General features: G+C 42.4%; 1 protein-coding gene across 2 annotated transcripts in view; it reads right to left on the reverse strand.

Moving 5' to 3' along the window:
• The window catches only part of MFN1 (mitofusin 1), a 35666-nt gene that overhangs the window by 19442 nt on the left and 1140 nt on the right, over positions 1–15084 (reverse strand). For both annotated transcript variants that reach the window (XM_087725209.1, XM_087725210.1), the window contains 5 exons: positions 12014–12135; positions 8062–8197; positions 4934–5096; positions 2304–2428; positions 1086–1194 (listed from right to left, as the gene is read on the reverse strand). In XM_087725209.1, coding sequence (XP_087581335.1) covers positions 1086–1194; positions 2304–2428; positions 4934–5096; positions 8062–8197; positions 12014–12128 — 648 coding nt within the window. In that variant the 5' untranslated portion in view covers positions 12129–12135. The remainder of the gene's footprint in view (positions 1–1085; positions 1195–2303; positions 2429–4933; positions 5097–8061; positions 8198–12013; positions 12136–15084) is intronic.

Consider the following 15084-nt stretch of genomic DNA (forward strand, 5'->3'; position numbering starts at 1 on the left):
AGAGCTGAAAGCCATATGAAGCGGTATATAAGTCTAACTGCTATTGCTATTCTTGTGCTAAACAGGCTGTGCTGAAGTTGAAAACAGGCTGTTTGCTGCAATAAGGAAAGTTGCGGGATGCAGAGGCCAAAGGGTGGGGGGCCAGTGGGCGGGCGGAGCTACATTCGGTGTATAAGATGCACCCAAATTTTCACCCTCTTTTAGGGGGAAAAAAGTGTCTCTTACACTCCAGAAATATGGTAATTCAAGATTTCCCTCCTATGGGATCATATTTAATATCAGCTAACAGGAATATTCACGATGCTAGCTTAGAAGGGTGACGGGTGTAGTAGAATAATGCAATTAAAGGCAGGTAATGATCCTTGACAGGGATATTTTATACCTATACTATATTGCCCAAAGTATTCGCTCACCTGCCTTTCCTCGCATATGAACTTACTGTAAGTGACATTCCATTCCTAATCCATAGGGTTCAATATGACATCGGTCCACCCTTTGCAGCTATAACAGCTTCAACTCTTCTGGGAAGGCTGTCCACGAGGTTCAGGAGTGTGTTTATGGGAAATTTTGACCATTCTTCCAGAAGCGCATTTGTGAGGTCACACACTGATGTTGGACGAGTTTACATAGCCTACCACTTTGTGGCTGAGTTGCTGTCATTCCCAAACACTTCCACGTTCTTATAATACAGCTGACAGTTGACTGTGGAATATTTAGGAGTGAGGAAATTTTCACAACTGGATTTGTTGCACAGGTGGCATCCTATCACAGTTCCACGCTGGAATTCACTCAGCTCCTGAGAGCGACCCATCCTTTCACCAATGTTTGTCAAAACAGTCTGCATGCCTAGGTACTTGATTTTATACACCTGTGGCCACGGGAGTGATTGGAACACCTGATTCTGATTATTTGGATGGGTGAGCGAATACTTTTGGCAATATAGTGTATGTGAATTGTTGGATCAGTTGCCTCAAACTTAGAGGGTTCTTAAGACTATTAAAACAAGATATGCTTTCTACTTTGAGAAGAGGAAATGTGAATAAAAGAAATGAAGGGTTCACTTTAAAAAAATGGTGAAGACTTACTGTATTCATGAGGGTTGACTCTGAATTAGCAACCAAAACAAAAACATCGGCATCCAGGCAGAATTTGTCAATCCAGGTGTCCAGCTCTGTGGTGACATCAGTACCTGGACTACAAAATGAGGGAAGGGAATTATAGATGGAATTTGAAAAGGTAGAAAAATATGGAGAAACATCTGCAATCATAGCTTAGTAAGATAAAGTCTGAATGTGTTTTGGGCTGTACATAGAACATCCTCAGAGTTGGAAGGTACTTTGAAGGTCTTCTAATCCAACCCCTGCTCAAGCAGGAGACCATAAAGTATTCCAGGCAATTGGCCATCTAGTCTCTTCTTAAAAGCCTCTAGTGATGAGGCACCCACAACCTCTGAAGGCAAGCCATTGTATTAATTATTCTCATTGTCAGAAACTTTCTCCTTAATTCTAGACTGCTTCTCTCCTTAGTTAGTTTCCATTCATTGTTTCTTGTCTTGCCTTCAAGTACTTTAGAAAATAAGTTGACTCCCTCTTTTCTGTGGCAGCCACTCAAACATTGGAAGACTGCCTATCATGTCACCCCTAGTCCTTTTTACTAGACTAGACATACTCAATTCCTGCAACCATTCTTCATATGTTTTTCTCTCCAAGTCAGGGGCGAAATGCTACTGGTTCGGGTTGGTTCGCCCCGAATCAGGAGTAAAAAATGCTAAAAAGTTTTTTAAAAGTTATGACGATTAGCTGCACGACAATCAGCTGTGCCTGATTGACTATGAGGTTCCTGCTTGTTGCAGGGGCCATTCTGCGTGAAGTCCAGCTGTTTCCACATTGTGTGTGAGTCAGTTGTGCAGCCATGCCCACCCGGTCACATGATCACCAAGCCATGCCTACCTGGTCACATGACCACCAAGCCAGGCCCACAGAACTGGTAGGGAATTTTTTTTGAATTTCACCACCGCTCCAAGCCTTTAATCATCTTTGTCGCCCTTCTCTGCACTCTTTCCAGAGTCTCAATAAACAAGTCAAGAAGACTTCCCATTCATTACAATTTCTTTTCTTTTTGGATCCTATGATTAAACGTTTCTGAACAAGCCAGGATATTAAGCTGCAGTCTAGAGTTGGCTTCATCGCTTAGTCTTTTCAGAGACTGGTTTGAACAATGAAACAATGGGAAGCTACAGCCAAGACGGAGTGTGTGTTTCAAAGGAAGACACCTTGGGAATGAATCCAAAAGAGTTGTTATACCTGTCTACTAAGACCAAGTCGTCTCTCAAGAGAGCACATTTGGTTTTAGGCCAAAAGACATGAACTAAGCAACCAGCTTCTAAGTCTTTATCCATATGGAGCGCGTGAGCGAGCTGATTGACTGTCTGCAAAGGAAGAACAAGTTAGGATAAGGTCAGTGACATGACAACTTGAAGACGCTTGAATATTACCTGAAATAGCAACAAACTACTGTATAAGATGCACTCAAGGTGCAGATTAACTTTAGTGGAGGAAAACAAGAAAAAGAAGATCTGCCTTTGCCACCAAGCATCCATCTGGTATTCATCTGGCTAGCATCCTTGCAGCAAACAGCAAACAGCCTGGTCAGCTTCAGCACATTATTGCAGCCCCAGCACATGGCTCATCAGGGCTATTGCTGCTGCCGGGCAATGCCATTTGCTGCCACCACCTATTGCCGCCACCATTTGTCAGCAGTGAACAGCAGTGGCAATCCTCGCCGCATAGAACAGCTGATTGGCGGTATTCTGGGAGGTCAATCCAACCTCCGATCAGCTGCTCGGCAGCGAAGGCTCCAGCGTTCCCCGGTGGCAGTGGTGACAGGCACCAACCCCCCTCCCGCACCATAATATTCACTTTGTAAGACGCACAGACATTCCCACCCACCTTGGGGGGTGGGGAGTGCATCTTATAGGGCAAAAAGATGGCCTCCAGGCTATTTACTTTCCTTGTCCGAAGCCCCCTGGGAAGTTTGGAAATGGCAACCATGTGACCCTGCAACCATCGTAAATACATGCCAGTTGCCAAAGCAACCAAATTTGGACCACGTAACTGTGGGAAGGCTTCAATGATCGTTAAGTGTTATAGGTCACTTTTTTTCAATGGTACTGTAATTTCGGATAGCGACTAAGCAAATGGTTGTATGTTAAGGACTACCAGTATGCTGGCTGGAGAATTCTAGGAGTTGAAGTCCACACCTCTACAAGTTGCCTAGTTAAGGCAACACTGCTCTGCACTATTTCCTATCACAGAAAATACAATTTTACATCAAACCCTCTGATCTTTTTAAAAAAATGGAGAAGCTTTCTGTGATAGTGAGAAACCAATCTCTGCTTGTAAAAAGAGGAAGTAAACTGCTTGTAGCTATGACTAACGACTTTTCTACCAAACATGGAGAGGATTACAGAGATGACCTTGGAGCAGATATGAAACAGCTGTTAGCAAAAGATGAGCTCTGCCGGGGAAAAAGAAATCTTCAATTGTCCTGTCTTGATGCTTTTTGGTATAAAGGAGACGGGAGAGGAAACTCCATCAACTTTTCAACATTTTGTTATTTGAGTCGATACGGATAGTCCTTGACTTGCATCCAGAGTTTTGCTCCCAAATTTATGTTGCTAAGTTAGTAACACCATTATTAAGGGAATCTGGCTCCCCCATTGATTTTGCTTGTCAGAAGGTTGCAAAAGGTGACACTGCCACCATCATAAAACACATGCCAGTGGCCGAGCGCCTGCATTTTAATCAGGGGATCGTGGGGAAGCTGCAATGGTTGTGTGAAAAATGGCGATAAGGCGCTTTTTTTTCAGTGCTGTTGTAACTTTGAGCAGTCATTAAACAGAAGGTTGCAAGTCAAGGACTACTTCCTCTTTTTTTTTTAAATTTTTAATTTTTTTATTAACATGTAAAATACACACACACAAAACCTAGACGTACACCACATTTACACAATACAATACGAACAGGAGCTTCCTGTTCTTTCTAATAGCAATTATCAATCGATACCGCTCACCTTATATTACTTCCCCTTCTATTGTATTTCATTCGGATTTCACCATTCTTAACCCTCTTATTTTACTCGTAACTATTATTTTTTGAGTTTTGTTATATTCCTTCATTGATTCTTGTTTCTTTCCTCCATCCACCTATACCATTTATCCCATATCTGGTAGAATTCTGATTCTTCTTTTCCCTGTATTTCTTTAGTTAGTTGGTCCATTTCAGCACAAACCATAACCTTTCTTATTATTTCATCTTCGCTTGGAATTAATTTGTTTTTCCATTTCTGGGCAAAGGCAATCCTTGCCGCCGTAATTATATGTAGTATTAAATACTGGATTTCTTTTTTGTATTTCGCAGACATTATTCCTAATAAAAAAAACTTCAGGTTTCCATTCTATTTTAACCCCCGTTATTGCCTCCAGCCAATTTTTGAACCTTTTCCAAAATTTGTTAGCCTCCTCACAGGTCCACTATAAATGGTAATATGTTCTGAGTATTGATTTGCATTTCCACTATTTCCTCTTTTGATGACCCCATAATCCCTTGCGGGGTGGAATTTGGGAAACTGAATGGAGGAGAGTGTTTACTGGCCAGATGCCCTTCCTGTCGCCAATGAAGAGTCCTCGTCCCCCCCCATAGCAGATATATTCTCATTGTGTCCAGAGAAATATCTCCCTCTACCTAGGATCGAACTCACAGCCTCCAGATTGTGAGATGAGAGCTCTACATCTAGGCCACCATACCTCTCTAAATCAAGGACTACTGTTTTGATAAAATACTGCAGAGTTCTTCTTTTATCTCCCAGGGTGCCTGTTTCCTGACCTGCCTTATTTCAAGGGGCTACCAGCAAAAGAGCCGTGAGGAAGACTCACCTTGACGCTCTTCTTTTCGTCTGAGCCTTCAGTCATCAGGTAAGCTTTATCACCATCAGTTCCTTCCACGCTGAGAAAGCAGTTCGTGGTGTGCCCAATGCCACTTGGCAACACTTTGTCCCACAGCATTGCATTGATCACAGAACTCTTCCCACTGCTGGTTCTGTGCGACAGAGCAGGAAGAGAACGGGAAAAAAATGAAATTTTAAATCAAACACTGCAGCCAAGATTATGAATTGTCTGGGCAATAATTCCAGATGCCAGTCTGGAAACTCTTGATTCTGAAGCAAACTGTGTACATTTGCTGCCTTCATCTCATATATCCTCACCATCTTCATTAATGGCCCCATAATCCCTTGCGGGGTGGAGCCCGGGCAACTGAATGGAGCTAGCAGAGTGTTTACTGGCTGGATGCCATTCCTGTCACCAATGAGGAGTTTTGTTCAGCAGATACATTCTCAGTGTGCCCAGAGAGAGAAATGTCTGTCTCTACCTTGGATCAAATTCACAGCCTCTTGATTGTGAGGCAAAAACTCCACCTGTAGGCCACTGTAACAATCTTATATATCAGTATCATTACCATATTTTTCGGAGTATAAGACGCTCCAAAGTATAAGACGCACCTAGCTTTTGAGGAGCAAAACAAGGGAAGAGTATCTGCCTCTGCCTCCCAGCAATTTGCCTCCTTGCAACAAACAGCAAACAGTACAGACAATATACAGTTTGTAGTGTTGTATTTCAGACCATACTTGTACAGATGCTGTTAAAATTGATGTGCTTTCTGGAAGTATAGTTATTCTCTGCTATTTAAAAGAATAGCACTTTTTAAAACAATAGCACTGGGCCTCTTCAGATCAAGCATTTATTTTAAAAAGCTTCTTCATTTTGTTAAGTTGTCTTAAAACAATAATAAAGCAGTCTTTAAAGAATAAGTCTAATAATTTGAACATTCTATAGGCATTTATAGTTGTTGGCTTACCTCCTTGCAGCAAACAGCCTGATTAGCACAAGAAAAAAAATCTGCCTCCCAGCAATTTGACTGGAGGAGCAAACAGCAAGTTTCACTTTCAGTTTCTCCCGATGCAGGGATTGCTATAGTCTATTGAAGCTTCGCAAGCCCCCGTTTGCTGCAAAGAGGTAAATTGCTGGGCGTCAGAGGCCAAAAGGTTGGGCCCGGTGGGTGGGTGGGTGGAGCCACATTCATTGTATAAGACACTCCCAAATTTTCACCCTCTTTTAGGGGGGGGGGGGAAGATGCATCTTGTACTCCAAAAAATATGGTAATTATACACCCAGGGGACAGCTACTTCTTCAAAGTAGACTAGACTAGGAAACCAACTATTTCATTAGTATTAGCTAATACTAATTTCATAAGGTTATAGTAACATAATCTTGGAAGGCTGAATGACCTTCTTCCCTCCTTTATTTATCTGCATGAGAATTAGGGACGGTCCTGCCTGACATGCTTTCTCAAATTATATTTCTGCCCAGACTCAGATTTCTTTCATTTGAGGCTTCTCGTCTTATTCCTCAAGGTTATTCTTTCTTCCCATTATACCTAACTCCATCAATTTCCAACAGTTTGTTAATTTATTGTGGTTTGGGTAATGACGGGAGAGAAAAGTAGCAAGGAAAGGCACAGAAACCTTTGCAACATTGCTAATGTAAAAATGGAAATTGCTCAGACACCTAGTTTAACATACTGGTAATCCTTATGATCAAAATGGAGCCTTTGCCCATCACGGCCATAAGTTGTGATGGTTGTAAATTTTATCAGAGATTTTATGGGTTCCACCACAAAAGCGCGTTGGACACAATCGCACTCGACAAAAGCGCGCTGTGACGTCATCACAGCGCGACGAAAAAGTTCGAAAAATGTAAAAATAAAGCGAAAACCTTACCCTAAGCCCCCCAAACCTAACCCTAAACCTAATCCTAAACCTAACTCTTAACCTAACCCTAAACCTAACCCTAAACCTAACCGTTAAAGTAACGAAAAACCTAACGCTAACCCTTAACCTAACCCTAATGCTAACGCTAACGCTCTAAAGCTAACCCTAACCCTTAACCTAACCCTAACCCTAAACCTAACCCTTACCTTTATGTGAATCGGCTTGCTTTAATTTAATTTTTATTAATTTTTATTTGAATTTTTCGATCTTTTTCGTCGCGCTGTGATGACGTCAAAGGCGCGATTTTGTCGATCGCGCTTTTGCCGTCCGCGCTTTTGACGGGTCACGGATTTTATGACCTTTTTTGTGGGGGTCGGTAAGCAAATTAATGATTCATTACAGGCTGGAAGTAAAGGCAGATTTTTTGTGAAACTGTAGCAAAATATGGTCAAGTGACCTACAAGCAGTGGTGGGTTCCTACCGGTTCGGACTGGTTCAGCTGAATCGGTAGTGGTTTGGCGGCCTGCCTGCCACACCCCCGAACTGGTTACCTGGGAGGTGCCGTCGGCAGCGGCATCTTGTTTAATTCTGTGCATGCCCAGAACAATGTTTATTGTTTTGCGCATGCGCGCACATAAGCGAACCGGCAGTAGTGCCTGCCGGAACCCATCCCTGCCTACAGGATGCCTCTAATGATGCTGGGCACCTGAAGTGTGGTCATGGGACTGCAGGGGGAGGGACATCATGTGATTGTTTGTGGGGTACTTCAAACTGGGTTGTAAGGCTCCCCCAGGTAGGTGTTGAGGGCTATCTACCTTACAACTTTGAGGGCAAGAACTACAAAGTTGCTTTCACTTCTAATGATAGCAAAGCCACTGTAAACGCTAAGTTGCAGATATTCTATTTTTATGGCAAACGCACTGTGCCAGAGGCAAGAGGATCTACAGGAGCAGGCAAGGCAGAAAAGTCAAGATGGCAGCTGCAACTAAAGCCTGGGGCCCTTTTTGGGAGGAAAAAATCCTGAGACTGATATAATCTACTCAGAAATCATATTGTACAAGCATTGAGTGAAAATTGGCTACGGAACTGCACTGGGGTGACTCTTAATTCTGAGCTTAACTTCCCCGTGAAGTATGGTTTTAATGACTTCTCAGGTAATGTGTTTGAAATAATATAAAACGTATTTCCCAAGAGAAGAACCTCACCCATTTATTCCCACAAACGGCAACTCCTTACCTGCCAAAAAAAGCTACTTTCATATGCCGTCGTGCTAATACTTCACCAATTACGGCCAGCTTGTTTTTATAGGCCTGTATTTTTTTAAGTTCGTCCATGGTAGCTATGGATTCAAGCTGTGGGTTTCTGTGGGTTTCTGTCATCGGAGAGAAAAACAAGAGTTATAGAAAGCTACCGCAGTACTACAGTACTTTTTCCATGCAATTTTACTAAATCCATGCAATATTAAGGGAAAACATTTTCTCAAAAAGCTGCCTTGTGCCAATACTATGAGTTTTCAAAGGACTATGGGCAGGGGTGGGTTTCTCGCCCCGTTCCAACCGGTTCGGTTGGAACGGGGCCGGCGGCGTCCTCGTGCACGCATGCGTACTAGCGTCTGTGCGATGCTCCAGCTGCCCCTGGAGGATCGTGCAGCCGCTGTATGCGTCCTGTGCATGCGTGGAAGCACAGAACTCGTCAAAACCGGGTAAGCACCGCGGGCGGGCGGGTGGGCCCTTCGCCGTTCCCGGAAGTTACTTACTTCCGGGTTCGCCGACCAACCGGTTCGCAGGGACCGCCGCGAACCGGTTGAAACCCACCCCTGACTATGGGCCAGGACCTGCCAGGCTGAGGAGAATGGAGTGTCAAACATTTCTCTAAACTTAAGTTTTGAACAGGCAAAGTGGGAACTTGCTCTGGCTCTTTTTCTCATTTTGTCTGAGCCAAGTAGCGGACACAGCATATAGTATATCACAGAAGTGAGTGCACCCCTCTCACATTTTGTAAATATTTAAGTATATCTTTTCATGTGACAACACTGAAGAAATGACACTTGGCTACAATGTAAAGTAGTGAGTATACAGCTTGTAAAACAGTGTAAACGTGCTGTCCTCTCAAAATAATGCAGCACACAGCCCAGGGGTGGGTTTCTCACCCCGTTCCAACCGGTTCGGTTGGAACGAGGCCGGCGGTGTCCTCGCGCACGTGTGCGGCGTCCTCACGCACGCACGCGGCGTCCTCGCGCACGCACATGGCGCGCGCATGCGTACTAGCGTCTACACAATGCTCCAGCTGCTCCTGGAGGATCGCGCAGGCGCTGTATGCGTTCTGCGCATGCGTGGAAGCGCAGAATTCGTAAAAACCGGGTAAGAAGCGGGCGCGGGTGTGCAGGCGCGCGCAGGCGCGGGGGGGGGGGGGCTTCGCCATTCCCGGAAGTTACTTACTTCCGGGTTCGGCGACCAACCGGATCGCAGGGACCGGTGCGAACCGGTTGAAACCCACCCCTGACACAGCCATTAATGTCTGCTGGCAACAAAAGTGAGTACACCCCTAAATGATAATGTCCTAGTAGCTGTTTTCCCACCCTGGTGTCATGTGATTCATTAGTGTTACAAGGTCTCAGGTGTGAAGGGGGGGAGCAGGTGTGTTAAATTTGGTGTTATCACTCCCATTCTCCCCTACTGGTCACTGGAAGTTCAACATGGCACCACATGGCAATGAACTTTCTGAGGATCTGAAAAAATGAATTGTTGCTCTACGTAAAAATGGCCTAGGGTATCATTTGGGTAAAATGTAGAGATGACACAGAAATATGATTTGCATTTTCTTTTACTTATGTCTTTTATGCTCCTTTCTAACAACTATCCTTATTGTTCTATATTTTGTATTTTATATTCTGATATGGCCTAACAGTTCATCAATAAAGTATTATGTGTCACACAGTTAGTCAGATGTTTTCAATTCTGAATTATTATTGTCTTGTCAATTTTTAAGAAGCTCCTAATATTTAATTTAATTGGTGTCACTAAAATCGAAATTCTCTGATGAAGCACTACAGCTATTAAATGCTGTTTAGGAGCCACAGAATGCCATCGATATAGTTTACTTGGACTTCAAGTAAGCATTTGATAAGGTAGACCATAACCTACTACTAGATAAAGTAGAAGAATGTGGGTTGGACAGCATCACCGCCAGATGGATTCGTAACTGGCTGACCAACTGCACTCAACGTGTAGTCCTCAATGGAACTGCATCTACATGGAGGGAAATATGCAGTAGAGTACCCCAAGGCTCTGTTTAAGGCCCAGTACTCTTCAACATCTTCATCAATGATTTGGATGAGGGAATAAATGGGGAACTCATCAAATTTGCAGATGACACCAACCTGGCAGGAATAGCCAACACTCCAGAAGACAGGCTTAAGATACAGAAGGATCTTGACAAACTTGAACATTGGGCACTAACTAAGAAAATGAAATTCAATGGTGAAAAGAGTAAGGTTCTACATTTAGGCAAGAAAAACGAAAATGCACAGGTACAGTATAGGTGGTACCTTGCTCAATAGTAGTAACTCTGAAAGGGATCTTGGAGTCCTAGTGGACAACCATTTAAATATGAGCCAGCAGTGTGCAGCAGCTGCCAAAAAAGCCAACACATTTCTGGCTGCATAAACAGAGGGATAGAATCAAGATCACGTGGAGTGTTAATACTACTTTATAATGCCTTGGTAAGGCTACACTTGGAATACTGCATTCAGTTTTGGTCGCCACGATGTAAAAAAGATGTGGAGACTCTAGAAAGAGTGCAGAGAAGAGCAACAAAGATGATTAGGGGACTGGAGACTAAAACATGAAGAACGGTTGCAGGAACTGGGTATGTCTAGTTTAATGAAAAGAAGGACTACGGGAGACATGATAGCAGTGTTCCAATATCTCAGGGTTGCCACAAAGAAGAGGAAGTCAAACTATTCTCCAAGCCACCTGAGAGTAGAAAAAGAAGCAATGGGTGGAAACTAATCAAGGAGAGAAGCAACTTGGAACTGAGGAGAAACTTCCTGACAGTTAGAACAATTAATCAGTGGAAGAACTTGCCACCAGAAGTTGTGAATGCCCCAACACTGGAAGTCTAAGATGATGTTGGATAGCCATTTGTCTGGAACGGTATAGGGTTTCCTGCCTAGGCAGGGGGTTGGACTAGAAGACCTCCAAGGTCCCTTCCAACTCTGCTATTGTATTGTATTAATATGAATCCATTCTCAAACCCCCTCTCTGCCACTTAGTTTCATAACCTAAATCTTTTTAATACTTCTGTGACATTAGAGCAGTTAATCAATCAAATGAAGCTGAGTCCATGTGTCATTTTCAGGCCAATTTTCAGAACTAAAACAATGATTCAAGAGATAATAGGTGGACAAAGATCAAAGCACCAACATTAAAGGTAAAGGTTCCCCTCGCACATGTGTGCTAATCGTAGTCCTGACTTTAAGGGGCGGTGCTCATCTCTGTTTCAAAGCTGAAGAGCCAGCGCTGTCCGAAGACGTCTCCATGCTCATGTGGTCGGCATGACCAAACGCCGAAGGCGCACGGAACGCTGTTACCTTCCCACCAAAGTGGTCCCTATTTTTCTACTTCCATTTTTTACGTGCTTTCGAACTGCTAGGTTGGCAGAAGCTGGGACAAGTAACGGGAGCTTACTTTGTTACGCGGAGCTAGGGATACGAACCGCCAAACTGCCGACCTTTCAATCAACAAGCTCAGCATCTTAGCCACTGCGTCCCATGCACCAACATTAGTAAGATACAATTAGCTTGAGGCCTTTTTCCGGTTATAGTGTGTGGAGGCACCAATTTTTGGCTATTTCTTTCTTTATAGAGTTATTATAAGAAACAGAAAACCTGCCAGCAATTTATTGGCTGACCAAAATGTAAGGAATCTGATATTCGGCTTGTGGACAATAAAACATTTGTGAATTTTAACGACTGTTAAAAGAGTGATGAAACAAACACCTTCCAAAGGGACACCACAGGAATATTCCAAAGCGTGAAACATTTCTCTTTGAATCATTTAAGCTTTTGCGAGGTTCATGCAGCTGCTCCCTATCTTCCCGTACATGGGCCAGTGCAGCTGCCCTCCCCCCCCCAACCCTTACTCTCCCCCAAATATGCATTCCTTCTCCATCTGGACTTAAAACCAACCTTCAACAAAGTTTGCTCCTTCAGTAACAAAATTCAGCAGTTCTTCAAAAATGGCAGTAATTGTCTTCTTGGCCAACACAAAGTGTTTGAGTGGAGAGGTATTAGAGTCCGCCATGATGGAACTGAAATGATATTGAAGTGAACAATCAGGTATTCAGCTGGAAACCAGGAGAGTGTAAGTTCTAGTTCTGCCTTCGGCATGGAAGCTGGTGGATGACTTCCGACCAATCACCAAGAGACAGTGAGTTCTAGTTCTGCCTTTGGCATTAAAAACTGGCTGGATGACTTTGGGTCAGTCATTTCCCCTCAGCCTAACCCACCTTACAGGTTTGTTGTTGGGAAAATAGGAGGAAGAAGGAACATTATATTCACCCACTGGAGTTATTTATATAAATAATAAAGGTCAGACATGAAATAAATAAATCCCACCCAGAAAATGTCTTCCATGGTCATAAACAGAGTTTTAACTCCATGATGACCTGGGAAGAAACATGGCTGGTTAACTACCTGTCCAAAGGGAGATGGAATTCTAGATAGACTGACAAATGTATCCACCCCCGATCAAAGCAAATATGAGAAGTCAGGGACAGTTGAAACTGACACCATTTTGGTGAACTCCATTAGTGTGTTTCCTTGATTGTGGGAAATGTATGGATGTATGGATGTATGGATGTATGAATGTATGGATAGATAGATAGATAGATAATAGATAGATAGATAGATAGATAGATAGATAGATAGATAGATAGATAGATAGATAGATAGATAGATAGGATGCCTACATAGATAGATAACTAGATAGATACCTAGATAGATACCTAGATAGATGATAGATAGATAGATAGATAGATAGATAGATAGATAGATAGATAGATAGATAGATAGATAGATGGATGGATGGATACCGTAGATAGATACCGTAGATAGATAGATGATGTATGTATGTATAGATACTGTAGATGGATGGATGGATGGATGGATGGATAGATAGGATACCATAGATAGATAGATAGATAGATAGATAGATAGATAGATAGATAGATAGATAGATAGATAGATAGATAGGATGCCTACATAGATAGATAACTAGATAGATACCTAGATAGATACCTAGATAGATGATAGATAGATAGATAGATAGATAGATAGATAGATAGATAGATAGATAGATAGATAGATAGATAGATAGATAGATGGATGGATACCGTAGATAGATACCGTAGATAGATAGATGATGTATGTATGTATAGATACTGTAGATGGATGGATGGATGGATGGATGGATGGATGGATGGATAGATAGGATACCATAGATAGATAGATAGATAGATAGATAGATAGATAGATAGATAGATAGATAGATAGATAGACAGAAAGACAGACAGACAGACAGACAGACAGATAACCGTAGATAGATAGATAGATAGATAGATAGATAGATAGATAGATAGATAGATAGATAGATAGATAGATGATAGACAGACAGACAGACAGACAGACAATCAATTTTGCTATGTAATCTCTCCATAAAATTCTCTCAGACTAAATATATATTTTGTGGCATTTCGTGCATTCATTTTATTGTGGATAATTGCCATACCTCGGAGAGGTGGGGCAAGGTGAGATACATAAATTAATTCATAACTGTAAAATATATTAAAAGTCAGTGTAAAACCAGACATCCACTTCAACCAACCTAGATTCAGCTTTTAATTCAAGACAGATATATAGTTAGAAGACCAAGCAGTTACTCATATTTATCTTTTTTGTTTCATAAACCCAACAGCTAATTTTTTCACCTTAGCAATGGAGTTTTCCTTCTGCATATATTATCAATATTTGAGGGGGGAATGAAATGCAAAGTAGCTGAGATTTGGAACCCTCTTTTTAAAACACCTTATTGCTTAAAACTGTCAAACAGTGGTTGAAACTGACTAGCTTTTTCAGTCCAGGATGAAACCAGGAAAATGCAGCAGGGCTAAAAAGCTTTAGAGTCTTATTTTCCTAGTGCCACACTGACCTAGATACTCAGAGTGTATGCGCCCTGCCTACTAGCACCGCCAATTTAATGCTGTACATGGAATCTGTTTTCCCGGAAATGGATCGTGTTGCAACAGTGGCTAACCAACCCGTGTTATTTGAAAATATATTAGTATCAAATTAACAAATAGTGCACAAATGCTATTGATGCTGCCCAAATTAAGATATCTCATTCGAGGAAACGAAACTTTCATTTCCATACAGCCTAAAACAGAAACAAAGGAGTATGCAATAGCAAGGAACAGCTTAAAATATTAATCAGAGCAGAGGCAGCAGAGGCCACGTCTCACACATTAATTCCTAACACTAGTGTGCTGTGATATGTGCAAAGCACAAACCAAAATTAAACCCATATGGAATGCAGTCCAATGGTCAAAACTACTCCCAGCTGGACTTTGACAAAAAAAGATAACTTATGCAACACATACAGAGCATATTACTTTACAGAAGGTTGCTAGGAAGCTCAGATCTACTTCTCTTACAACTATATTCTTGTATAGATCTAATGTCTATGCTGGGTTCTCCAAAGTGCCAATATTGGCCCCAGGGGACTATTTATTATTATTAGTAGTACATTAAAGAAGTAGTGATTAAATTATTGTCTTATAATAAATGTTTGGGGGTCAATGAGCATTAAGGAGACAATGAGCTGAAGAGTTTGATTGACCTTATCTTTCAATTTGACTTGAGAGACCGCCTACTGCCAATCACCTCCACTAGACCGATAAGATCGCATAGATTAGGCCTCCTCCGAATTCCATCAGCCAGCCAGTGTAGACTGGCAACTACTCGGAGGAGAGCCTTCTCGGTGGCTGCTCTGACCCTCTGGAACGAACTCCCCGTGGAGATCCGGACCCTCACCACCCTCCAGACCTTCCGCGCCGCACTTAAAATCTGGCTATCCCGGCTGGCCTGGGATTAAAGATTCTAACCCCTACTCGAATTGTATGACTGTTGAGTTCTTAAATGATGTAATGTTTTTATGTTGTAAATTGTTTGTCCTTCCTCCACCCCTTTTGAACTGTGAGCCG

This window comes from Thamnophis sirtalis, unplaced genomic scaffold, assembly GCF_051295495.1.
Source record: "Thamnophis sirtalis isolate CommonGarterSnake01/CBP01778 unplaced genomic scaffold, rThaSir2_p1.2 scaffold_11, whole genome shotgun sequence".
Lineage (NCBI taxonomy): Eukaryota > Metazoa > Chordata > Lepidosauria > Squamata > Natricidae > Thamnophis > Thamnophis sirtalis.